Here is a 27,533-nt window from a genome sequence, read left to right on the forward strand (position 1 = left end):
AATCATTTTTAAATTAGCAATGTTATCTCTTCCCTTTACCTACAGTTGAGCTCCAACATCTAACCTGCTATGACATCATAATGAGACTAATAACCAAGACTCCAAGGATATAATGAATTTTTCATGTTATCATAAAGGTTCTCCATCGGAAAAATATATAAAATGAGTGTCATTTTTTATAAGAAACATAACCGTGAAAAAATCCCTAGGGAAAGGAGCTATAATTGAATTAGTTCATTACAGTCACTAAACCTCATTGAATATGTTATTATTGGCTGTCTAAAAGATGATACTTCCATTCAGTGGTTAAAGACACATACAAAACCAAGAAACATCATGAAAAATTGCTTAATCTTGATTAATACTTTAGGAGAGTTAGCGTATCCTTTGGTCATAGAAAATTCTAATAACTTTCTCAGGTGAAATTAACCTGCTACTAATCTGCACAGTTCTGGAGTCGCAGAGTTGGCAGAATATATAAGTTGGAAAGATACTCACCATCTCTTCATCAAATACTGATCTAGTACTGCCATCAGGTGTAAGATTCTGAGCACCTGGAGGCTCATCCTGGCCTCTTTCTGTGACTTGCGCCTAGATTCTTTTCTGTGTTTATGAAGAGCCACTAAGAAATACAACAGATAAATTAACACCCAAGATTCCATCCAAATCCTTTAAAATAAGTATGGTAACATTCACATGAGAGAAAGGTCATATTCTGTGTTGGCTTTGAATGTCCCAATATTTACAGTGAGATAAAAAATTAATAAATGTCACTAGGCTTCTTTGGTCTGATAGTCTCTCGGGCATATAAGTAGAAGCAGAAGCAACCTCTATTATCTGGTGCCTTCTAACACTGTAGCCCAGGGGTGGGCAAACTCTGGCCCTCTCTCTGGCCTCCTATTTTGTAAATAAAGTTTTATTGGAACACAGCCACAGTCATTCTTTTCCCTATTGTCTAAGGTGCTTTCCTGCTACAACAGCTGCATTGAACAGCTACAAGAGACCACGTGACCTGCAAAGCCTAACCTGTTGACTCTCTGGTCCTCTACCGAAATAGCCCACTCTGCTGCAGTTAGTTGGCATCCTTTGGAAATAAATGTCTCAAGAAAAAAATGGAATCTCCTTTCTTAAACTCTCTACCCAAAGAGATCATTTGTCCCCAGTAAAATGGTTCCCTAGTATAGTAACAACATATTAGCCTTACAGTTGGGTTCCCAGTAACTGCAGATTGCAAGTGTTCACTAGCCCTTCCAAATACTTCAGGTCATTAGTGATATAACCCCAGCCATAGGCAATATTCTACTCTAAACCAGAAGTTGTCCTTGGTGTTGCATTATTCTTGCTTAATTTAAAGAATCAGACCTAATTTTATTAAGGTTAATGAAGTCCCAGAATCTCATCAATGGCTAAATAACCTCTCTCTGGGAGCCACATGAATATTTCAGAAGCAGTAGTTCACTTTAAGCAGTTAGAAGCCTATTTTATTGTATTAGAACATGGCATTAGCCTGGGTTTATAAATGGATTTCTATTTCTTTAATAGTTTGTTCAAGAACGATACTTGAGGTACAATTTCTGACTTTTCCAGAATAAAAAGAATTGACATGTATTTGTTGGGTAAGTGTTGAGTAAACAAGGAGTATGTATCAAAGTGGGAAGAGCATGCCCTTTGGGGTCAGAGGGATTCATTCACCTGCTAGACTTTCCTCCTCCTACGAGCATGTGACAACCCTGTGAATCTGTTTCTTATCCTTAAAGTGGAGGTCATCCCTACACCATACATACACAGGAGTGTGGTAGGGATTTTAAAGAATGCATGTAAAACGCATAGTCACGGCCAGGCACGTGGCACGTCCGCAAGAGGGAATTTAGTGAATGATAGTTAAGCAGATGCTATGTTTGTGTATGTCTGAATGTTTGTATCCCCCCAAATTTGTATGTTGAAATTCTAATGTCTTATGTGCTGGTATGGGAGGTGGGGCCTTCGGGAGGTGCTCAGGTCGTGAGGGTGGAGCCCACATGAATGGGATTTAATGTTCTTATGAAACAGGCCTCACAGAGTTCTGTAGCCCCTGCCACCATGTGAGGCCACAAGACGTCAGGGACCCAGAAGGGGGCCCTCACCCAACCACGATCATGCTGGCACACTGATCTCCGACTGCTAGCCTCCGGAACGGTGAGAAATGCATTTTTATTTTTTGTAAGCTACGCCATCAGTGGTATTTTGTTACAGCAGTCCAAATGGACAAAGACGCTGAGCATAGCCATTTTTGTTTTCAAAATTCTTTCTGACTAATTTAGATTTTCCTAGAGGTGAACTAGATGCTACTTTGAGTCGTGATGCTTACATTCATTCAAGTAAACTTTAATAAATGTAGGAAGCGATCCCTTTCCTGTAAACAGTAGTTTCAAAACACAGTTTCCAGCTCAAACTAGGAAGAGGATCCAGAGCCGAGGAACCCAGCAGGCTGCCACATGCCGGGCATGTCCCTGGTGTCAAGGACCCTTCTTAACCCCATTCCGCACACATGCACTGCTCTACGGATGCCTGCCATGGGTCACACCTTGGCCGGAGAACTAATGTTTGGAAGATTCCCTGCAAATCGTTCCCCCTGACGGGAAAGACAATAATCATCCTTACAAATGTGCTACACAGCTGCATCATACTCGATCCTTTGTGGGGAGTCATGCACAGTAAAGCACTGAGAGCAAGCTGACAGACCTGAATTGCCCTTCCGGCTCTGCATCTTCAGCTGTGTGACTTCAGACAAGGCACTCGGGGTCTGGATCCCAGCTGACTTACAGTGATAAAGCAGATCTCTGCGGTCTTTCCAGATCTAAAAAGTCTTCTCCATCTGTGGAGTGTCACACACACATGCACTTTAAGGGAACAGGTGACTGACTATATGCTAATCTAAAATGTCTGCTTTCTCATTTGGGGCAAGTTTCTTAGACACTTACACCCTGAGACGTCCCGTATTTCCTATTTTCTGAATTGCTAAGATTTGGCCCTTGCAATTATCTGGTCTCCAGAGGTATGGAACACAATAACTTAGTAGTCCCCAGATGGCGTCTCCTTACTCTCCTCTCCCTATGTAAAGACTCAGAAACAATCCCTTAGTCACCTAGTCTAGAACCTTGCCAGAGGTTGGTGTCATTCTAATTGGTTTACTCTTTACAGAAATCACTTTTATCCCCTCTTTGAAAAGGAGGACAATTGTCACCAGTCTCTAGGCTTTGGTGACCTTGGCTCATGTGCTCTCAGCTCAATTGCTCTCCTGTGCACTCCTCCGGATGATCAGGGGCTGGGATCCTGCCAGTTGTGCTTTCCCAGGCCCTTGAACCCCGGCTTTCCATTGCATGCAGGCTCCGGGGGACCCTGGAGGCTAAGAAGAGGGGAGAAGTGACTCTTTTCCCCCCTTGGTTGTCAGTTTGGGGCGGGAGCAGCAGCAAGGTCAGCCTGTAAAGCAGCAGGGCGCGCACGGGGGTGGGGGAGGCGTGGGGGGAGGGGAGTATCCTGGCAGCGCCCCCGCAAGGGCCTGCTCTGCAGTATCCACTCCTGACGCCTGAGTCTCAGCCGCACGGGTTCAGGGAGGCCCTGGTTTCCTGTGTTGCTCTTTCAGTAACCTGATTTTTTTTTCTTTTGGTCCTCTAGCCTTTCCACCATCCTTATAATGAATTTTTATATTAAGTTCCCTCTGCTTGAAATACCTAAATGGTTTCTCTTTTCCCAAATGGATCCTGACTAATACTATATATAATTTTCAGAGCTTGAATCCTTAAACAAATTTAAAGCCTCTCTGTGATCTTTATTTTGAAATCTGGAGCTTCAAAAGTCTGGATACAACCAGCTGCTCATTTCACAGAATCAAACCAACAGAACGTACGGGGGGAAAAAAAAGCGTTCTTGTCAAACTCCAGTAAACTTCAAAAAAAGGTCCAAATTATTTAATGCATTGAAAAGTGTTCATCACAGCACCTCATCATTTGCTGTTTGACAATATACAGGCTATGGAAATATTTTACTCTGACAATACTCACTATGATGAAATTCATTCTACAAACAACTTTCTTCAGCGTATTTTTTTAAAACTCAGGATTATACAAGACCACCTGATAAAAATAGGCACAATAATTCCTGGGCTTTTAGTTTCAGAGTCTGTTTTCCCATCTGTTAACCAAAGTCTAAGTCTATACAACCAAAGTAAAATGGAAGATTGTGTAATTATCTTCTGACTCAGAGACAAATAAGAATATCAGAGTAAGGAAGGACATCTGTGCTCATTTGATTCAACACCTGTTCAGATATAGGATTCCTTTGAAATACCTAATAACCATGGTTGTGGATATCTAGGCTCTGTTTGAATATCCTCAATGATGGAGAAATCATTACCTTGCCAGACAGCCCATTCATTTGTTAGACAGTTGGAATTTCCAAGAATGTATCCCTTTTATTAAGCCCAAGGATGAGTAGGCATGACTATAGCTTTTACTCATGGGCCCTGGTTATTCCATTTAGGTTTAAAAAGAGTAACTAGATTCCCTATTCTTCTTGAAAGCTATGTAAACCAGTGTAGAGATAGCTATGCTGTTCCTTCATGGAAGCAATTCTAGCATCACAGAGGCAGGTCAGTGACATGGGGAAGTTCTCAGTGTCAGGAGGATCTTCAGATTACAGATTGAAGGCTTACCTCTTCCCTGGAAATGATGAAGTTGAAAACATAACAGGTCTTCCTTTCACACTTCTGAACAGGCTCTTTCAGAAGGCATAGCTCTATCCCTTCCACAAAGAGGCAAACTTTCAGAAAGGTCTTAGCTACAAGTGAGGGCATCATAAGGTACATTGTCTTTAAGGACCCTCCCCTTTATCCAGAAACATGAGGGTCTTACATAACTAAGAAAAACATACTTTTTTGAGAATGTGAGCCAAAAATATTTATTGAAAATATTTCCTGCACATCATTGTGCTAGTGCGAATGGTGGTGGCAGAGCAAACTGGAGATAAAAGGAGAGATGGATGGAAACACATTCTAGAATTTAGACGGGGACTTAATTTTAAATGGTTTTGCATGTCATACCTAGAAGCTTGGCTATTAACTTACTTACAGCAAAGAGGAGCCACTAGAGACTGGTAAACATGATTGTAGTTGTACTATAGAAAGATTTTCCGGGTGGCAAGGTAAAGCACGAATTGGTGGGAGACAAGAGGTGTGGTAGGTCAAGTAATCAGAAGTGATAAACAGGTGAAGAAGATGGTGTCAGTGGGGCTGTTCAGGATGAGGATCAAGTCAAAGGGGTAGAAGAAACAGGATTTAGCAACTGAATGTGGAGGATAAGGAAGAGGAACAAAGAGATGATTCTCAGGTTTCTGGCTTGGGCGACCTGGCAGATGGTGGAGTCATTCACAAAAGAAGGGAACACAGAAGAGGAATAGCAAGTTTAGGAATAGCAAGTTATTGGGGTTAATGAGTTCTGTTTGGGGCAGGTTAATGTGAGTATCTCTAGATCGTGACAACACAGATGTCTCACAGGAAGTTGGGTAAGTGGATCTGGCTCTCAAGAGGGATGGGGCAGGAAGTGTAGATTTTGGAGTCATCAGCATGTGGGTAGTAGCTGAATCTACGGACAGTATGAATTTCTTTCTGTCATTGATTCATGTACTCATTAATCTATCCATGGAATTAATATTTGCTGTTTACTTTATACCAGTAACACTGGACGGGTAGCTGAATGCATATACAGCAGTGAACAAGGGACAAAGTTCTGGCAAAGTTCTCCGAGGGGAAAGGAGAACTAGAATAAAAAAGAAAATACCATACAATGCCAGATAATATTAGTACTCTCAAGAAAAATAAAGGAGAGTAAAGAAACAGAGAGTGTTAAGGGATCAGAGAACTCCTCTCGGAAGAGGTTACATCTGAGCAGAAACCTAACAGAAGAGAGAGTAACCCACAAGAAGACAGGAGGGAGGAGGGTCCTCTGTGGAAGGACATGGATGGACAAAGGCCCTGGGGTATAAGCCTATCAGACCTGTTTGAGAAACACCAGGGATCTTCCAGGAGAGTGTGCAGCATAAGAACAAACAAGGACCAAGAGCAAGGACAGAACTATGGAGGCTATCAACCTTCCAAAATGGGAACAAAAAAAGGAGACTAAGGGAGACCAGTTAGAATTATAGAAGGAAGGGGGTGAATTTTGTATTCTGTGGATTTAACACCATAGTTTCATAGTTCTCTTCCGAGATATCCACCATCCCTATTCATAATGGTGCTTATATGCGTAGCAGTAGACTAAACCAAGAACTCATCTCTCCCTCACTTACTCTTTAGCTACAGAGTCTTTCTATAGTTTGGTGAAGGCCTGCCTCTGAGCCTTTGCATGTTTTGTAGGAAGGGGTGGGGTGGGGACCACCTTCTTCTTCAGCTTCCGGATTCCACTGAATGGTAATGTCCTCAGGGAAGCTTTACCTCAAGCCTGGACACAAAGATTCGTTCTCCAGTTATTCACTACTAAAGTCATTTGTTCTCCTTTGCGACTAAAGACTTGTTTGTTTAATGTTCATCTCCTCCTAGACAATGAACTCGATAAGGGTGGAAAGCACATCTGTGCTGTTCAGCCCATATCCCTGAAGCCTTTGTAGCACCAGATACAAAGTACATGCAGGGATCATTCTAGGTGTACTTGCCCTACAGACAGACCAATTACTCTCACAGCAGGACCCAGAAACCCTTCGTCTACCTCTACATATGTGGAAAACATTGCTTCACTCCCACTGATCCTCAGAGCAGAAATTCAAAAGAAAGGACTATGAGTTTAGTTTAGATTCAGGCCAGATGATATTTGATTGTTTCCCTTTGGTCCACTACTTCTTTAGCAAAATAAATAAGTTCAAATGGTTTATTATTTTTTTAATAAATAAAAAGAAATATTTGTTCTGGTTGCCACTCTGTTAAAAAAAGGGGGGGAGAATGTTTAGTTTTGGTCTGCAATCATCAGCCTCTTGTCATTTGTCTTCATTTTGTACATCGTTTTATTTATTTAAAAGCTCAATTTTAAAAAGAAAAAAATGGACATCAAACTATGGATATAATTAAGGGACTGGATAATATGTCTTCAGTAGCAATCTTTTCTGAGATTGAGAATGCTGGTTTTCATTTAATTCTCTCTCTTTTTAAAGCTTCTAATAATGGACCTTGAAAGTTTGTTTGGAGGTTCCAGCAGGGAGCCCAGCTACTCCTATACTCTTGACAGAAGAATGGTCCTCCTCAATCAGGGTAGGTGGTCCTCTTCCACCCAGCACACAGCCTGGGGAGAGACATACATGGAGTGGTGACGAAGGAAGCAGACACCGGCCTAGTCAGCCAGATCAGTCGAATCAACCCTGGCAATCAACGGGGTGCGACAGATGTCCCAGCCAGATCACCCTCACATCCCATTTAATTCTCTTTGACCTTAAATATCCCAGGGATTGGTCCTAAAACCCATTAACTTTATTTGGATTACATAAACATTATTAACCACAGCTATTCTTCAGCCATATGTGTTTAGGGTTTCCGTTCAGGTCATTACGTAGACTGATGCTACGTGCATCACAGCAGATAGGCACATGCTTTTTCTTTTTTCTTTTCTTTTCTTTCTTTTTTCTTTCTTTCTTTCTTTCTTTCTTTCTTTCTTTCTTTCTTTCTTTCTTTCTTTCTTTCTTTCTTTCTTTCTTTCTTTCTTCCTTCCTTCCTTCCTTCCTTCCTTCCTTTCTTTCTTTCTTTCTTCTTCCTTCTTTCTTTCCCTTTGGTTGTTTTACAAACAACAGCTAATGCAATTTTCAAGTGGTGGGATTTTTATAAATAGCCAAGTTTGATATTAATGACCAAAAATATACTGATAAAATGAATCTTATCTTTTTATTGAATCCAAAAGCATTCATTTTTGCTTATACCCACATATTTTCCAGAGGATCTTCTCAGTGTAAGAATGTGAAACTTATCTATTTAATAATGTTATGCATACGTCAAAATGTATTCTCAGAAGGACCTGGAAGTTATACAAATAAATGTTAATGGTATAGTATCAATTATAGATGTTTTCAGTTTTCTTCTTTTGTTTAACCATGTTCTCTAAGATTTCTACGATAAAACCATATTGCATATCTGAGAAAAATAAAATTACAGTTGCAAAAGAAATAGAAGTTACCTTTGAAAATGTATTTTGTTCCAGATTTTATAATGTATCCCAATTGATCACTAGAATTATAAATTCAACAAAGACCTATATATATTTTTAGCCAAGAAGATTTGATAATTAAATACATTTCTAGGACCTGTGGGATTTTATCAATTATTAAGATGGTAACAATGGGGCTAAATTACCTTTCTAGCCTGCTGGGCTCTTGTCCTAACTTCACTGAATACCATCTTTGGTTTATTGGAAGGAATGGAGGAGATGTTATAACAGCAAATTCTGCCCAGTGGAGAGCAAGTAAGTTGACACCATCTATGACGCTTAGTCAAAGTCGTCCCAGCACAGACAAGAGTTGTGCAAGTGATTGGCTGGTAAGGTACCAATGATCCATGACAAAAAAGGAATTTCCATGTTACCTCCTAATTAAGACAAAGAATTACCTCCTAATTAGAGAACAAAGAAACAAGTTGCTCTGTGCTCTTCTAAGAGGTCATCGTAAACAGCCAAGGAGATGATGAGTCTGAACCCTGCTTCTGGCTACCAGGACAGTTTCCTGGCCTGTGGAAAATGGACTCATTTGAGTGGTTTTGGTGGGTTTGCCTGGACAGAACTCACTTTTCCCACCAACGTGAATGCAAAACTGGCTCAGCCTCGAAACGGCTAAGTTCATCAACTTACTTATTTAGACAAATAACTTTTGAGCACCAGAGTACCAACTATGTGCCAGAGAATGTTCTAGGTGCTGGGGACACTGGAATGAAAGAAAAGCCTAAGACCCTACTCTCACAAAGTGTACATTTAAATGGAGAACCCAGAGAACAAACAATCAGAAACACAACAATGTAAGGCCAGGTATTGTTCGGGATCATAAAAAAATAAATTAAGCAGAACAAAAGGATAGATAATGACAGAGGTTCCTCCATCCAGTAAGGTGTCCAGGGACAGTCTCTCTGGGGAGGCGACAGTTGAATGACTGGAGGAGATAGTCTTGTGAGTCAAACATTCTAGAATGGCCGTAGGCACAGCAAGGGGGAAGACCCTGAAATACAAACACTTTGCCTCGAGGGACTGCAAGGGTGTAGGATGCACCATGTGTGGTGAACAAAGGTGAAATGGGCGGCCTGGGGACAGATCAGGGATGGTCTTGCGCATCATGGTAAGGATTTTGGATTTTACAGTGTGATTAAAAGTTGCTGGAGGGTTAAAACACAAAACACGGATCTGACCATAAAAATTGTTTGACTCTGTTGAGAGATAGGGGCAGGAAGTGCTCACGTGTGTGCAGCAAGATAGGAGAGGGGTGTGGGCAGGCTAACTCCATACATTTCATGAAGAAACCACAGCAGTGCCCAGACCTTGGAAAAAAAAATTGAGAAGCACTACAAGAAAATTTAGAATTAGAGACACAAATATTTTTGAAAAAGATAAAAGAATGTGATGACTTGGAGAGTAGAAAATTGGGAAAGAATGAAAAAAATGGAAGGCTTTCTGGCTCTCAAGGCTATGCACATGTATAAAGTTGATCTTAAAAACTTGAAAAAAATGCAAAACACAAATGATAATATGAAAAGAAGACAGAAAGTATAGGGTAGCACTGTCTAACAGCACTTTCTTCTATGATGGAAATTACATCAATATGGAAGATATTTGAAATGTGACTAGTGTGACTGAGAAATAAATTTAACATTTCATGATGTTCTAATTAACGTACATTTAAATAGCCACATGTGGCTAGTGGCCACCATATGAGTCAGTGCCGCCATATGCAATGGCCAGCTCCTACCTAGGGTCTACTTTGCTTCTACAGTTGACTCTGCTTTCTCCTGTTTCATCTGTTTTTCTATCCCTACTGGATCATTTCCATCTCCTGTGTTAAAATATCCATCTTTTTAAAAAGTGCAGCTCTGAGCCCATCCCTCTGTGGTTGTCCACCCCATTTCTTTGTTCCCTGTATAGCAAAACTCAAGAGTTCTCTATGTCTGTGTTGTCCTACACAGCAGCCACCCAACTAGCCACATGTGGCCATTTAAATTTAAATTAATTAAAATTAAATAAAATGTAAAATTCAGTGCCTTAGTTGCACCAGTCACATTTTAAGTGCTCAATAGCCACATGTGGCAAGCGACCCGTGTATTGAACAGAGACAATACGGGACATCTCCATCATCAAGGACAGCTCTCTTGAGCAGTGCTGAGAAGCACTGGAGGGAGGGCAGAGAAAACAGGTGCGGTTGCTGGTAGTTTAGCAGATTTGGTCTAGAAGGATAAGAAAGTTATCTTATGGCTATTTCTTTTTTCTCAGTGGAATAGGAAGTAAAGTCATCAAGTGAGAGTGAGAAAGGAAGGGGCAGGGGATGTTGCAGGATGGGAAGAAAGGAGACGGTAGGAAATAAACCTTTCCAGACCTCAGGAGAGCAAATGGATAAGGGAAATAAAGAGCAGAGTTTTCTCCAAGGCAAATTGGAATCATTATGTTTTATTTTGATATTCTTGCTTTTCTCAATGTTGGTACTAAGAGGCCATCCTTAAAATTGGCCAGTGTAGGTGGGGATGGAAACATGAGCCAATATTCCAGCTTCCTTCATATTGACTTTGAAATTAGACCAGGCTGAGAAATCTCATTGTCATGGCTGTGACCACAACCTTTACAGCAGGAAGGAAGGGGAGGTCCCTTCCTGGAGATGTTTTGCAGTGATAAGGTATGGGAACTTCCTCCGTTAAGGTTCTTTTAATTTTAAAAGGTAGAAACCAACTCAATCAAACTTAAACAAGAAAAGGAGATGGACTATAATGACACAAGAGTGTCTCTTGGAACCCACGGGAATGCAGCTTGGGATTTAACTAGAGTTAGCCAGGACGAATAGAAAGTTCCCAGAGACCCAGGCAGAATCATATTTCTCTCTCTCTTTCTTTCCCCCCCTTATACTTATGATTTCTTATCTCTTCTTCTGCACAAGAGGCATTTTTTTTTCTTTTCTCTAAAGAAAAGATCAGCTTTCTCTATAGAGTTCTCATCACACTTGATGGGTGAGAGAACGTCAACCCCCACAATACCTTAAGTTCTTATCACCTCAGAACAAGAAACCCTCTCAGATTAACAGGAACATCTTGGCCCCAGTCTCAAATTTCTGATAGAATCTGATTAGGCAAACATAAGACAACTGCCCTACCCTGGTTCAAACAACACACCATGGGTACAAACACAACTTCCCAGGGCCATTCCCAGGCTGTGCAACAGTTCTCAGAACTCCTTGGCGTCTGGGAAATTTTTCCTGTTCTGTTACCTTCCTGGGTCTTACCTGAACTTGGGGTGTTGTCCCTCCATAGGGCTACACAGCTTTCAAGGCCCATTTCCTGCCTGGAAATGAGGTTGGGACCTTGGGCTTTTAAGAACATCCTTATGGTTTCTTTGTCTCTACTGTACAATCCTCTCAAAAATACTGTAGGCTCTGTCTATCTGCTTCCAGCCATTTCCTTGAGCAAGTAACCACACTCAGTGTTCTCTTTGAGGGACTTCTTTTTTTTTTTTTTTTAAGATTTTATTTATTTATTTGTCAGAGAGAGAGAGAGAGAGACAGAGAGCACAAGCAGGGGGAGCAAGAGGCTGAGGGAGAAGCAGGAGGAGCTAAGCGAGGAGCCGATGCGTTACTCAATCCCAGGACCCTGGGATCATGACCTGAGCCAAAGGCAGACGCTTAAACAACTGAGCCACCCAGGCATCCCTGAGGGACTTCTTATACGACCTTTATTTCTTTGCTTTTTTGCAAACCCTCTTCAACTCATTCTGTTTCTCTGTCTCTCTCTCTCTCTCTTTCAATACTTTGCCAACCACAACCAGTAGTAACCACATATAATCTTAAAGTTTTCTTTCCTGACATCTCCCCACTGAACTATAAGTTTGGTAAATGAACTACCTTTAAGATAATCACAAGCAACACCTTTACCAAATGTTTTGACTTCTTCCCACCTCTGAAATCAGTTTTCTCATTGTTACTACCTGATCGCCAAGCCAATATTTTAAGGTTTTTTTCAGCAGCATATCACTTTTGGTACTAATTTTTATATTGATCAAGATAGGATATATACACAACACACACTTATGGAAAGAATTTCAGTGGCCTTGAAACAATAAAGCTTATTTCATATGCACACCAGGTTTGGTATGAGCTAAGTAAGTCTCCAGGGGGGTCTGTCTTTAACCATATCATCTCAACTGAGGGCCTCAGCAACTGGCCAACAAGGAAAAAGCTCACAGGAAAAATTCATATCTGTTTTTCTAAGCTTTGACCCAGAAGTGAGACATATCACTTCAGCTTAAAACCCATTGTCCAGAATTAGTCTTATGGCCCCACCTAACTACTAAGGGGCTAGAAATTTGAGGGAGCATGTGGTAAAATTGTTGAACAGCCAATGTCTCTTCCACAGTCCATGCAGGCCTCATGTTGAGAGGCCTGCATCGAAGCCGTAAGATCAAATTAGCCTGGGCAGTGCAATTGCTACAGAAATGGACCCCTATCCTGGAGACTAGCTGAACTGCACTGTAATTTGTATGCGTGAGAAACAAAATGTTGTTGAATTAATCTACTGAGATTTAAAGATTTAATTATTCTTGCAGCATAGTCCATCCTCGCCTGATTATTTGGGGAGCATAAAAGAAGACGAGTAAATGGAACAACATAGCTTCCTTTCCCTGAAGCAATTGTAATCCAACCCAAATGGCAGCAGGATTTTTTTTTGAGAATCTGATAAAATGATACAAAGCTCGCTTGGAATAATAAAAAAGTGAAAATAGCCAGTACAACTATAAACAGAATAATGAGGGGAGGGAGAACTAATTTTACCCAACATTAAGACATTTTATAGGTAGAGAAAATACAGGAAACCCAGAAAGACATTGCAGAGAAAGTACAGGGAATAACAAAGATATTAGTAGAGAATAGAGATCCCAGAAATAGGCCTAAATACATTTGAGAATTTAGAATATAAATAAAATGATATTTTAAGTCCATGGAAGAGTATAAATAATTCAGAAATGTTGTGACAGATAAGCCACTGGGGGTAAAAATGCTGAAGTACCTCACTTCTTGTACTCAAATCATTTCTAATTTAATCAATAACTTAACTGTAAAACATGAAACTGTAGCAATACTAGAAAAATCATTGGTAATTTTTTTCCCCAATTTTGAACTGGCCAAGGTCAAGAGACATATAATAGAAGATTGACAAAATTACATAACAATTAGTACTTCTGCAAGACAGAGAATACCATACACAAAGTCAAGAGACAAACCACAGGATAGAAAAAAAAAATGTTTGCAATCTATATAACAGGAAGGAGATACATTTCTTTAATACACAAACAGATGTAAAATCAGCAAGGAAAAAAATGGACGTCCAATAAAAAAAAAAAGAGGCCAATGGTAGACAGTTTGCAGCCCCACAAAAGCAAATAGACAATAAACGTATGAAAAGATTTTTTTCAGCTTTTTAAATAATCAAAGAAATGTAAGATAAAACAAGATACTGTTTTTTACTTAGTATATTCACAAAAATTAAATTTTGCTCATTCTCAAGGGTATGGGAAACATGAACTCTCACATATTGTTAATGGAATGCAAATTGTATGACGTCTTTGGAAAGCAATTTGGCAATAACTATTAAAATTTTAAAAGTACATTTTCTTTAACTCAGCAATTTCCCTTCTAGGAATTTTTCCCACAGAAACACTTGCACAAGGAGGCAAATCTATACTGTACAGGGACAGCATGGTAATATTATTTGTAAAAGTAAAAAACTAGACAAAATTTAAATGTCTGTCAAGAGAGGATTAAATGAACTATAATAACGGAAAATAGAATACTACATAGCTGTTGAGAAGAATCAATACATTTATCCATATTGAAATGAAAAATATCCAAACTAAATTAATTTAAGTGAAAAAATAAGGTAGAATATAGTATTATGATAAATGAAACTCCAAGGATCACATATATTTATACACATACAAATTTCTGGGAAAAAAGAAATAATAACTATTAATACGTTCAGCTGCAATTACATTATATATGAGGGTGTAGGTAAAGAGGTCAGCTTTTACATTTCATGTTTTATCCATTTGTATTGTTAGACTTTTTAAAAAAATATTTTATTTGTTTTATTTAGAGAGATGGGGGGCAGACAGAGAGGGAGAGAGAGAATCTCAAGCACGCTCCCCGCTGAGCCTGATGTGGGGCTCGATCTCACCACCTCAAGATTATGACCTGAGCTGAAATCAAAAGTCAAATGCTTAAACTGACTGAGCCACCCAGGCACCCCTGTAGTGTAAGAATTTTTTAAACTTGTGCATGCATTACTTCATGATGAAAAACACAAAAATTTAAACCATTAGTCCTTCCATGGAAATATCAGTTCTATGTTTTTACCTGTGAATCTGGATCTAAAAAGATATCAGCAAATAGAAAGAAGAGAAAGGAGAAGGAGGAGAAGAAGAAAAAGAAGAAGAGGAAAAAGGAAAAGAAGAGGAATGACCAAAGTTAGACATTCACAATATGGCACAAAAGAGTAAACTGAGCTACCAATCATAATGAAAGAGGAGAGCCACACAAACTTTTGGAACTGTCAAGTCCTATTTCCACTGCAAGGAAAAAACAATCCCCAGGCATTATAGTAGTCTCTCTGTATCAATATTTCCAAAAAAAATTTAGTAATAACAGTAGTAGCTCATATTTATTGAGCAAGACCTAATTTGGATTCAGTGCTAAGCACTTTTATATGAATTACCGCGTTAAATTCTCACAAACTCCATATGGTAGGAGCACTGCTATCAGTCCCATTTTATCAACAAGAAAACTAAGCACCAGAGAGAGAAATTAGGGGGGCCCCTGGGTGGCTCACTCAGTTAAGCGCCAGACTTTTTTTTTTTTTAAGATTTATTTATTTATTTTAGTGGGGGAGGGGCAGAGGGAGAGACTCTATGGCAGACTCCCTGCTGAGTGCAGAGCCCATCGTTTCACAACCACCATTTCACAACCCTGAGATCGCGACCCTACCCAAAAATCAAGAGTCAGACGCCTAGCCAACTGAGCCACCCAGGTGCCCCCAAGCGTCAGACTCTTGATTTCAGCTCAGGTCATGATCTCAGGGTTGTTAAGATCCAGCCCCATGTGGGGCTCCACGCTGGGCGTGGAGCCTGCCTAAGATTCTCTCTCTCTCTCTCTCTCTCTCTCTCTGCTCCTCCCCCTTCTAAAAAGAGTGGGAGAGAGAAAAATTAAGAAATATCACAAGAGACCCAGCATTTGTGTTTCAAAACATTTGCAATATGCTTCAATGGGCTTCAATGCTGATTCCACACTTACTCTCCATGCATCCTCAGGAAAGTCACTTAACATTTCCCACCAGTGAGTTGAGGGTAGTGACAGAACCTACCTCACAGGGTTGTCAGGGGGTTAAATGAGAGAACTCAGTGTCTCACACATAGTGAGCTCTCAATAAAGGTGAGCTGCTGCGCCTGTTGTTACAAGGCCTTTAACGATAGGGTCTCTTCCTACTGGTCCAGTCTCGTATCTTTCCATGACCACCCCCGTCCTCCCCGAACTCAATCTCCAGTCCTCCTGATCTCCTTGCACGTGCCCCGTGGCTTCCCAAGGCCTGCAAGCCTCCCTCGGTCCCTCTGCTACAGTGTTCGTTTCCACCTTCCTCCCCTTCTCCCCCTGGCTGACTCACCTCGATCCTTAAAACTCACCTTAGTGAGTACTGGGAGTCAAGTTCTAGATTTTCTTCCCCTGCGTTCCTCCAGGTCTGAGCGCACGAGCCGGCAAAGAATATTTGCCACATGAGTTCAGTGTAACCAAAAGAAGAGTGAGCTACTTGTCCCGCAACCTCTGTGGACCATTCCCAGGAAAGCCAGTCGTAGGTGGGGCAAACGGAGTTATTCATTCCTGAATGATTATTATTATTAGCTCCTGCTATTGTTCTGGTGCTGAGGCCACAGAGTAAGACCAAGTACCCTGTTCCCTGGTGGGTATCGTCTATATGTATGGGAAGGAGATAGAGAACAAATAAAGGGAAAGATCATTTAAATATTGGTACATTTGAGAACAAAAACAGAACAAGGTTAAGCGTAGAGAGTGATGGGGAACGAGGGGCTCATTTAGACTTTGTGGCTAGGGAAGGCCTCTGTGGAGGTGACCTTTGAGCTGAGACCTGGGTGACAGGAAAGACCCAATCATGCCAGTGAGGGAGCAGAGCGAGTTGAGAGCCCCTGCGAGGGGAACGAGTCAGCATTTGCCCCGGCCGGAAGAGGCTCCAGGTGTCTACAGCCCCGGTTCACCAGCAAAGGTCAGAGAGGGGGTCATGACTGGATCCAGTAGGGCCTCTTAGGCCATGATAAGGTATCTCGATTTTGTTCTACCCACAACAGGAAGCCGCTGGAGGGTTTGCACTGGGGAATGAGATGATCTGATCTAGTATTTTGAGACGGCTTTGGCCCCCGTGCAGAGGGCAAGAACAGGCTGTTATCAGGTTATCGCAGTGGTGGGGGGCGGCGGTGGCTGTGGGGCCGGGGATGGGGAAAAGCGGGTGGATTTTGGCCCTTCTTGGGGAGGGGACGACAGGGCTTTTGCTGACGAGTATATAAGGGGACAGATTGTGGTGTCCCTCAGTGAGGTGACGAAGACAGGAGGAGAAACAAGTTTGAGGGACACGGGGTGGGAAGGAACCTACAGTCCCATGTCTGTTGGGGCACGGCAGGCTGGCGATGCTGTCGGGCGTGCGAGCAGAGAGCGTCAGCAGCCGGTGGGCTCTGCAGGCCCGAAGTGGCGGGGAGCTCGGGGTGGGAACTCCCAATCTGCCCATCACCGGCAAGTGAGTGACCTTTAAACAGGGGAACAGAGCAGATAAACGGGGGTGAATGAGTGTGGGAGTCCAGAGGGCGATGGAGGGAGGGGAAGGGCCAGGAGAGGAGAGGAAGGAAGAAGAGGAGAAGGCCCCAGGTCAAATTCAGGACACTCAGAGATAGCAAGTGATGGAGGCAGGAAGCCCACCTTGAAAATCCTCCCAGGAGAGCGTGTGCTGTAGAAGAAGCTGAGCGAATAGAGAGGTTGAGGAAAGTGCTAAGGGTGGCCTCCCATGAGGAAGCAAGTGGCTGGCTCTGGCAAAATCATGGTTGCTCCTCACTGTGGCTAGAACCAGTTCAGGGGCATGGTGGGGTTAGAGGGTCAAGGACAGTGAGTTGAAAGGGGGAGGACTGAGGGAGGCGAGCCAGCGACTGTTGTGGAAAGGACAGAAACATGGTCAAGGAAGCGCAGTCTGCTGTGTAAGAGGCTCTGTGTGCTGATAGAGTCGGGGGGGGGGCTACTTGTCAGGGCGAGGTCCTGCGGAGGTGAATTGGGGGTGGGGGTCCAGACAAAAGTAGAGGGTGAGAGTTGGCCTGAGCCGAAGGGCTGGGTCATCGACCGCACCCACAGGGAGGGCCACATACTTGGCAGAGGCAGGCCACATGGTAGAAGTGACTACGGAACAATCTGGCAGCTTCTGTTTACTCAGTGGAGTCTGACAGAAAGGCGTCAGCCAGAGAGAGGAGAGAAGAAAGCAGGTGTTGGAGTGGAAGGGGAGAGAAGCTGTGAGGTGCTGCCTTGCAGAGCGGGACGGTGACCAACCCGGGGATGTGTGGGCGGGTCGCCTGGCACAGCAGAGAGCCCATCCTTATTTGTGATCCTGAATTAAAGTGCCACTAGTTTCCATACTTTCCTGTTGGCACTTTTAGCTGCTCTCGCTAAGAGTGGGTGATGCCATGGTAGGACATTTGACCAGGTATCTGAGGGAACAGAGCTGGCCCACGGCCATGCTGTGAACTCGGGAAAGCTTATTGTAGGAGTCACTCCATCTTTCCCAGCATCCTGTTCTCCCTTCCTTTTCCATAATAGAATCTGGTTTTGCCTCAAGTGTTCATCCCACTTATGAGATTCACAGGAATAGGAAACTGAGCTCATCTCCTGCTCCAGGAATGGATGCTGATATTCTTTTTTTTTTTTTTAAGATTTTATTTATGTATTTGACAGAGAGAGACACAGCAAGAGAGGGAACACAAGCAGGGGGAGTGGGAGAGGGAGAAGCAGGCTTCCCTCGGAGCAGGGAGCCCGACGCGGGGCTTGATCCCTGGACCCTGGGATCATGACCTGAGCCGAAGGCAGACGCCTAATGACTGAGCCACCCAGGTGCCCGGATGCTGATATTCAAAAGCAGTCAGCACCTACCATTTCTCTGATGATGGTTACTAAGTACTCCGGGGATGGGCATGGGGCCCAGGTTGGGCCAAGCAGATGGAAGGAAAGGACCTGATCCCATGGGTGGATTCCTCTTGTTTCTCTCTCCTTCTTAACCAGAAAAAGGAAACCTGATGCTCCAGGATTGGCCACAGTTGCAAGATGAAGCTGATGCTGTGAACAGCTGTGTGGGGAGATGGAAATAACCTGGGGCCCCGATGACATTGTTAAATCCCCAAATCAACCAGCCTCAAAGCCCATCTTACTTCTAAACTTCCTGTTATTTGAGATAATAAATCTCCTTATTCTTTAAAAACCAGCTCACGTCAGGGATTCTGTCACTCACAGCAAAAGCATCTTCTTGGACACAATTGTTTTTCTCTGAATTTACACTATATTAGAAATCTTCCAAAAGGTGACTGATTCTCGCCTTCTGCTTACTTAAACATACTGTCTCATGGCAGATCCAATGTGTGTGTCCAGGCAGCAGGATTTGGGGTCACCGGGACACTTCTGCTCCCACAGTGTGGGGTTACTAAGAGACACGTATGTTTGTCCACAAACCGGTTTTGCCAGTTGTACTTGTTTTTGTTATTATGCAAACCAATGAAACATGAGTGAAGAAAAGAATCGGTGCATAAAAGCCAAACCGTGTGCTTTTAATAAATAGTAGAGGGAAAGTAGGTTTCCTGCTGGTGTGGATGACACAAATGTAAAATGGTTGGGAAATTTTGTTTCATCTAGAAGATTCCAAACTCAGATTGTTTCCCCAACTGTCTTGGAGCTCTCTACTTTAAAGCTGGTTTTTAAAAGTTTTTAAACGTCTTTTTAAAGGTCAATCGGCTGTCACATACTTAAAGAAGAGGCTTTGTCCCTTCAAAATATTGTTACATGAAGGTACATTTGTATGTTTTACTTCAATAAAATGATCACCTTGTTTTTCATTTTTACTGTCTCCCTACTTTACCTGCGTATCTGCCTTAACTAATTGCTCTCCTAGCTGCGGTCTGGGGGCTTCCCGGGACAGGTGTCCATGGCTCCCCTTCTTCCCCCACTCCCATATGTCTCCCGTAGCTTTGCCCTCCCCCTCCCTCCCCTCTCCAGCTCATCAGCCCCTGTCATTACAAAGTTAAAATTACAAGACGAGAGTACCTTTCCTTTGGATAGAAGGTCTGGAAGGAGCTACGCCCAAGTGTTACCTGCTGTTTCTGCATGGAGAGATTATAGATTTTTTTCTTACGCATGTGAATAATAATGAGGTGAACTAGTATTGATTTGGTAATAAGAAAATAAAAATAAAGTATCCCCCCCCACCCCAAGAACAAAGAATGCCTTGTCTTTCTATGAGAATTCACTCTTTATAAAGAACTTTTCAGTCCATCCTATCAGTGGCACTTCATAATGACTCTATATAAAAACCATTACTCCCACATAAAGATGAGGAAACGAAGATGGGGAGGAGGGACGTGTCTGGCCTCAGGTAACAAAGTGAGGAAGAAGTAGAACCTGTTCAGATGCCTAGGTCCACGATACCCACTTCAAATGGTTTTTGCAGCCCTCTACGTTACTAAAGGTTCCGTGAAAATAGACTGATCATAGCTAAATAAGCTACCTGTGCCGGGATGAAGAGGTACGTTTACATTGCTAAAATAGAGCAATGTAAATAAATGTAGTTACAAAGAATGGAAGCACAGGTCCCAAAAGGAGGCAGGAGGAGAAGGAAGGCCTGCCCAGCACAGGTGGCAGCTCCATACAAGGTCAGTGTCACATGGGCGATGGCATTCATCTTTCTTGTCCAATTCCCGCTTAAGAATTCAGGACAAACTCCACTGGTCTCTACTGGAAAATTGAGGTCCATTGTTTAACCTCTTTGGGCTTTGGCATTGTGTTCTATAAACTGGGAGTGGTAATACTAAATGCCTAAATAATGTTCTCAGGATTCAAATGGTAATGTATGTAAAGCCCTTACAACTGGCAGCTGGTGGAGCGTGCCATCAACACCATCATCTTTATCATCATCATCACTAGGACTACTGGCACTATTACTATATTACTGGTACTACTATCAGATGTAGTCACAGTGTGACTGTTTTCATAAAACGTGAAGGACTTGGCTGGTGCCACCTGGTTGATTGGGCATTAGACCCAGAAATTTATGCATCAGAACAGCACTATCTCTAAGGATTTGTCGGAGCTGTTAGGGCTCATCTCTGCTTCTCTCAGATCTCTTCATTCTCATGCTGAGAATTTGGCCCCTCAAAGTTTTTTGGGCCACCTCCTTATCACCTCCAGGAGCTATCACCTCCACTTTGGCCTCCTGAGCCTTCTGAGAATGGGAAACCTAGGTCTTTGTGGAGGAATGACAAGTTTGCTCAGTTCTCTTCCATTTTGGTAGTTCATTTTGACTTTCGAATGCCTCAGAGGTTCCAGGAAGATGTCACCATGTGTAGACCCACAGAGAAACTGGCAGAGGGGGGTTTCATTTTACAGTTGGCCTGAGCAGCCCTAGTGTGAGCTCTCAGGCTCAACAGCGCCCATGACCTCGGGTCTGTGCCGCCTGCCCAGGATCCTTCCACCCAACGGGCCACACCCACCACATGATGACATGATGATAGTTGGCAAAGTATTTCCCATAGTATGTCACTTGTAGCACAACCTTGTAAGGAGTTATAACTACTCCATGTTACATTTGAAACAACCAAATAGTCTTTGAAAACTGACACTGAAGAAAGCCTTAGAAGTTAACCCAACCCAACCTCTTCCTTTTTCAGATGAGGATGTTGAGGGCTTGAAAGATTAAGTGGCTGGTACAGACTCACAGTAGCAGTGATGATAGCAAGGGTGGCCTGACCAGAGATGGCACTGAGCCCTTCACATCTAGCATCTCATTTTGTGCTCACAACTATCTCACAAGGTAGGACACAGCAGATGAGGAAACAGAGGGCCAGGGGTCAAACGCAGCTCTTCTGATGTGAGCACAGTGCTGGCTCCGTGCCCCAGCATGGCTACCCAAGGTGGGGGCCTCTAGTCCTGATGCCAGGGCCATCCACACAGGGCCCCTGTGCGGGCACAGGAAGAGAAACGGACAAAGGCTGCCTCCACACAAGAAACAACAGACTGCTTCACCCCTGCAGAATGTCTGGAACTATGATCACCCAAGCAGGTCAAAGGTGTGGGCACCATGTTTTGTTCTAGAAGAGACTCAGTACTTTCCCCCTCTGCTTACCAGGGTAATCCATAATCGTTATAGAAACTTAAGAAAATAGACACTAACACAAAGGGAGGAGAAAGAAGTATATTATAACCCCAACCCTCTGAAAGGAGTTTTGTTCTAGAGGACTCCAGATACTAAACTCCACTACTTTGAAAGTGAAGAGGAAGAAGAGAGGGTGGGGTCACTGCACTCCCCTTTTGTTGGTTTTTTTGTTTTTTTTCTTTTTCACTTCCCTGTAGTGCAGCGAAGCTTTACAGACTTTGAGTCAGAAGTAGAGTTCAAACAGTTTTAACTCTGGCTCTTTGACTTTGCACTAGTGTCCTACTGCTTTTTTAAAATTTTTATGTTAAATTGTGGTAAAATACAAATAATGTAAAATGTACTCTTTACCATTTTAAAGTTTAGTAATGTTAAGCTTAGGAAGGTTAAGGATATTCATAGGGTTGTACAACCAATCTCCAGAACATTTGCATCTTACAAAACTGAAACTCTATATCCATTAAATGACTAACTCCCCATTTACTCCTCACCCCCACCTCCAGCCCCTGGCAACCACCATCTACTTTCTGTTTCATGATTTGGACTATTCTAGACATCTCATATACATGGACTCATACAACATTTGTCCTCTTGTGATTGGTTTATTTCACTTAGCGTACTGTCTTCAAGGTTCATCCATGCTGTAGAATGTGTCAGAATTCCTTTCCTTTTGTACGGCTGAATAATATTCTAGCACATGTATAGACCACATGTTATTTATCTACTCATCTGTTGATGGCCACTTAGGTCACTTTCATTCTTTGGTTATTGTGATTCATGCTGCTGTGAACATGGGTGGACAAATATCTCTTAGAGACCCTGATCTCCATACCTTAACCTCTTGATTTTCCCTCTCTCGTGCTATAAAATGGGGCGGAGAAGAACACCTGCCTTGCTCCTCTGCAGAGAGCGTGCTAGAGAAGCAGTAAAGGGCCACCAGCAGCAGGACTGGAGACTGGCCTTCACTGGAACCGCCGGACAGGACTGAGAGGGCCTGGAGAGAAGAGAAAGACAGGCCTGAAGCTGCTCCACATGAGCAGCCAGCTCCATCCCTGCCCGGTGAGTCCCCCAGCCTGGCCCTCCGAGTGCTGGCACTTTCCTCCTGTCTTTGGTTTGGTTGTGTGGTTTCTCCGTGAAGCTCGTTTTCACTCCCTCTGCCTGGAACATGTCTATCCCTTTTCAGGACCTCCTTAAGCAAGTGTCCCGCCTACAGAGCATCTCCCGGAGAACTCCAGCATGTTTTGTTTCACACTGTAAAGTCAAGCCATTCCCACCTGAGGAACAAAAATCAGATGATCTCAGGGTCTAACAATTTCCACAATTTCTTAACCGTAAATTTCAAACTTTAGAAAGATCCTCTTTCCGGAGTATAAGGCTATAAATTTCTACTTCAGGAGGTTAAATCCTACCCTGGTGGCCTGAAGAGACATGTCCCTAAGGTGCCCTGTTTCTGTCCAGCACTGACTCCTAGGAGACTCAGGTCTTTCATCCCCCAGCTCTACACTTTCATAGGCCTGTGACCGCCCCCTGCTCACTGGGACATAATGTGACAACAGTACCTTCCCTGTGGAAGCACGTGATACTGATGTAGGAAAGATGTTATTAGGGTTCGAAGCCGACGGCCAAGAAAGAATTCTTGAGACGTCTTTGGTGCAAAAAGGTGGTTTTATTAAAGCATGGGGACAGGACCCGTGGGCAGGAAGAGCTGCACCGGGGTCATGAGGAGCGGCCCGTCATATGCTTTCAAGTTGGGAGGGGGTTAGGGATAATGTGAGTTTCTGAGGAATTTTGGAAACAAGGTTTCCAGGACCTTGAGCGGGCTAGCTATTGTTGGGAAAAGGTCATTTATTACCGTCTAATAAAACCTTAGTCATGAGACCCTTCAGCCGTATATCGGTGGGCCATCTGCTTGGGGGGTGATTACCATCACATATCTTGGAGGGTTTAGAGATAAAGGAAGTTTCCAAAGGAACTCTTATACGTTAAAGTAGACTTACAGGATCTTGGGGGAGGTGGGGTGTGTCAGGCGAGGATTGCCTTTTGCCCTTAGCAAAGTATTAACATTGAGGCAGTTGAGTCCCTAGGGGAACGTCACTCTGCCTATTTCAAGGACTTGTCGGTGGGTAGTAAGGAGATTTAGTAATTTTTCTTCTGGTTTGTTTCCCACCTCAATAGTACAGACCACGTTCATCCTTACTGCCTCTCTGATTCTCGCAGTCCCACAAGGTGGGCACACAGGGGTTGGTGCATCTATTTCAGATGAAGAATAGGAGCTCAGAGACACAGCCAGGATGTAGAAGAGCACCAAACTGAATCGTTTTCTTCTCCTGATCCTGTGAGCCATACACTCCACCACGTGGAGAAGCGATGGGCCGATGAGTTGGGTGTCACATCCGTGAGCTCCCAAGTCAAAGAGGTAGGGGGGGCTCGGAATGTCTCAGTCTTTTTAGTTACTCAGGATAAAACATAGGTAGACACAGAGAAATCGTAGTGTATGCATATGTGTGCCTATGTGTGCATGAGAACAGAAAGAATGTGAGAAAAAAGATAAACCAGCAATGCCTGATCAATGATAGATCAGGACTGTCAAGAAAATTCTGGAGTTCATTAAATTTGTAGGCATCCCTACTTTAAAGGATCTCTTAAAGATTTATAGCCTAGACTTTGTCAACACGCTTAAACTCTTAGCAAAAGAGAAAGAGTTTTCTGTTTTAAAATGATGCATTGACCTGCTGGAAAAAATTCGTCACCTGAATAGAGCTTGCAGCATAGCCATTAAGCAGAGGAAAGGATAATTACCGTAGCTCTGAAGACGTGACCTTTTAGAATCCCTCTGGAATTGTAGGAGGCTAAAAGATTTGGCCACAGCACTAATGTGCCTGCTGCTGTATTTTCTGTTCTGCTCCATTCACTACTACCAACCTCTCACATGTAAATAAATAGTAATCTAATCAAAGCCTTTGTGCTAGTTTATTAAAATACTTACATAGGAACTAGAGGGTATTATGCTAAGTGAACTAAGTCAGAGAAAGACAATTATATGATCTCACGCATATGTAGAATTTAAGAAAAAAAAACAGAGGAGCATAGGGGAAAGGGAGGAAAAATAAAATAAGCTGAAAACAGGGAGGGAGACAAACCATAAGAGACTCTTAATCATAGGAAACAAACTGAGGGCTGCTGGATGGGAGGCGGGTGGGGAGACAGGGCAACTGGGTGATGGACATTAGGAGGGCACTTGAACTAATGAGCACTGGGTGTTATATGCAACTGATGAATCACTAAATTCTACCCTTAACTAATAAAAAAATACTTACATAATTCTTCACTATCTCTTTAGATCTCTCTCCCACAGCTTTTATGCTGAAGCAGTGAACTGTCTGTGTCTTCACAGAAGCCTCATTTTCCTTCTTTATTGCTCCTGTGGAATGACAAGACCAACACCCTTACCCAAGCGTAACTTCTACAGGTTCCTTTGTCTTCAGACAACGCGCTGTCCAAATTTAAGGAAGATGAAATCCCCACAGTTTTCCTTGAGCATGACTCAGGGTTTCTCTATCTTATGAGAAATCATCAGGGCCTGCAGGATGCCATGAAATTAGCAATGGATGTGCCTCTGATGTCTGAGAGCAACGTCTGCCTCAAGGCCAGAGATAGTCTAGACTGGTTGCCCCACGGGGATACTTGGCCATGTTTGGAGACATCTTGGGTTGCCGCCCCTGGGAGACAGAGTGCTACTGCATCGAGTGGGTAGAGGCCAGGGATGTCCCTAAATGTCCTACAATGCACGAGACAGCCTCTCACAACAAAGACTTATCCACCCTACACGTTTGGTTGCTGGGGCGGCAAGAACAAAGTACTGCAGACGGAGCGCCTGGCACAACAACGCTGTGCTGTCTCACAGTTCTCGCGTCTGTGTCAGCTCCTTCTAAGGGCTGGGAGGGAAGCATCTGTTCCAGCCCTCTCTCCAGGGCTTGCAGATGTCCGTCTTCCTGTGTCTCTTCACCTTGTCTTCCCTGTGTGTGTCTCCGTGTTTCAATTTCCCTTTTTTGTAAAGTCACCGGTCCTACTGGATTGGTTGGCCCTCATGACCTAATTACAGCCTGATTACCTCTGTCAAGACCCTCTCTCTAAATAAGGTTACCTTCTGAGGTATTAAGGGTCAGAATGTCAACATATGAATTTGGGGAGGGACACAAGTCAACCCATAACCCTGCCTAAAATGTCCATAATGCTGAGTTTGAGACACTCTTGCCTAAATGGCCACTTACCTTCCCTGCCTTCTTTCCTTCTCAGGACAATGAGATGATTGGGCTGAATCTTTGGAATAACATTCACCTGGAAAGAAGACAGGAATTCTCATTTATCATCAGGAGATGATCACTAGGCCTTTAGGCATGGATACCTAGAAACGTCACTCCGATTAGGTAAAAATTCCACTTCCGTGCCCCATCTAGCACCAAATATACCTCTTTATTTTGCTGCCTGTTTTCCTTTTCCTCTGGTTTCCTATACAGGTTCTTCCCCTTCGACGGGCTTTCTTTCCTTTTGAGACCACCAGTCTCAAAGCCCATGGGATGCAGCCATCTGGGTCCTATACAAGAAGACTAGTAGAGGAAGCCTTTTGAAATAGTTTCAAGTTATGGTTAACTGAAACTCCTCAGCAGCATAGAGTAATGTGAAAATATGAGCTTCCGGTGAGTCAGACGGGGGCTCCTATCCCACTCGATCATTGTTGCTGTGTAAGCGTGGGAAAGCTAATTAACCTCTCCAAACCTCCAACAATGTCCTTCCCGATAAAAGGGGGTAGAATAAGAGTATCTGCACTCCTGATAGAGCTGCAGTAGGGATTAAAGGAAATAATGCATAAAGCAAGGTTAGCTTAATGCCTGGCACCAATATATAGCCACTACACATTCATTTGCTGTTGGTATTATTATTTTAAAGAGATGGAAATACCTCTGTGAATTCATGCCTTCATGCCATGAAGCTGGTGGAGCACTGTCCATGCAGGAGGCACTGGGGATGCAAATACGGGTAAGCCCCTTGCATTCTAGCAAAGAAGAGAACCAAGTAAATAATAAGAGCCGCCGTGCAAGAAGCACCAGCACAGAACTGTGCATAACCCTTTACAGGAGCATGAAGAAGGATTTCTGGAAAAGGCCTTTGGGAAAACATGCACAAAATATTTATAGAAACCTGAAGTCATCGTCTCGATTTACCCAAAGGCAAGTCGGGATTTACATCAGCAGCTTTTTTAGACCCTATTATGACAAAATCATGCCCCTTTCATCACTACCAGGATTTTAAAATATTAAGTGAAAAATGCAGAAGGGAAGACAGAACATTTTTCACGTTAATAATTTGTTTCTGTGATGAGAGAAAAGAGAAAACATCTCATTTGATGATGATGAATTATTTCCAATATTCATGGATGAACGAAGAAGTTAAAAATTTGTAGTGTGTTTATTTCAGCACTAAATACGAGAGATCGTTGGGGAAATCCCACTCATGGTACAAAGACAGTAGGAGTGAAAATTAGAGCAACAGCTATTTCCAAAAAAATTGCTTTTAGAAAGAAAATATTTAGAACAAAAGAAATTACTGAATACAATAGTTATGAAATAGAGTGCCTGTTTTATTCACAACTGTCTCCTATTGCTTAGAACCATGGCACAAAGCAGATTTAGAAGGAGCTGTTGAGTAAATTGGTTGCTTATCAGCCAAATGATAATAACTAATAAGTTAAGATGAATGGAAAGAAGTCACCCTTAAAAATCTCTACATTAAAAAGGAGTTTGGAATGTCACACTGGAAACACCATGCCCAGAGAATTTCCTTCTGC

The 27,533-nt window shown here is 42.8% G+C and overlaps 1 protein-coding gene and 3 long non-coding RNA genes across 4 annotated transcripts; 2 read left to right on the forward strand and 2 right to left on the reverse strand.

The window, feature by feature from the left end:
* Window positions 1-6,942: 6,942 nt before the first annotated feature.
* LOC148163738 (uncharacterized) lies at window positions 6,943-18,672 on the reverse strand. The gene is made up of 4 exons (XM_088026022.1): window positions 18,427-18,672; window positions 16,895-17,044; window positions 15,915-16,200; window positions 6,943-7,304 (listed from the first exon to the last, which is right to left on the reverse strand). The coding sequence occupies exons 1-4, from the start codon at window positions 18,515-18,517 to the stop codon at window positions 7,265-7,267; spliced, it is 567 nt and encodes a 188-aa protein (XP_087882148.1). The 5' UTR covers window positions 18,518-18,672; the 3' UTR covers window positions 6,943-7,264.
* LOC114224044 (uncharacterized) lies at window positions 16,296-18,754 on the forward strand. The gene is made up of 2 exons (XR_015768846.1): window positions 16,296-16,563; window positions 18,210-18,754. It is a non-coding gene; the product is annotated as an uncharacterized LOC114224044 (long non-coding RNA).
* Window positions 18,755-22,270: 3,516 nt separating this feature from the next.
* On the reverse strand, window positions 22,271-26,423 carry LOC148163739 (uncharacterized). The gene is made up of 4 exons (XR_015768770.1): window positions 26,158-26,423; window positions 25,960-26,026; window positions 25,006-25,109; window positions 22,271-22,962 (listed from the first exon to the last, which is right to left on the reverse strand). It is a non-coding gene; the product is annotated as an uncharacterized LOC148163739 (long non-coding RNA).
* On the forward strand, window positions 22,623-26,489 carry LOC114224046 (uncharacterized). The gene is made up of 3 exons (XR_003612304.2): window positions 22,623-22,747; window positions 25,985-26,115; window positions 26,206-26,489. It is a non-coding gene; the product is annotated as an uncharacterized LOC114224046 (long non-coding RNA).
* The last annotated feature ends 1,044 nt before the right edge of the window (window positions 26,490-27,533 follow it).

This window comes from Eumetopias jubatus, unplaced genomic scaffold (genome assembly GCF_037043125.1).
Source record: "Eumetopias jubatus isolate StellerSeaLion01/CBP00866 unplaced genomic scaffold, mEumJub1_p1.0 scaffold_8, whole genome shotgun sequence".
In the NCBI taxonomy this organism is placed as follows: domain Eukaryota; kingdom Metazoa; phylum Chordata; class Mammalia; order Carnivora; family Otariidae; genus Eumetopias; species Eumetopias jubatus.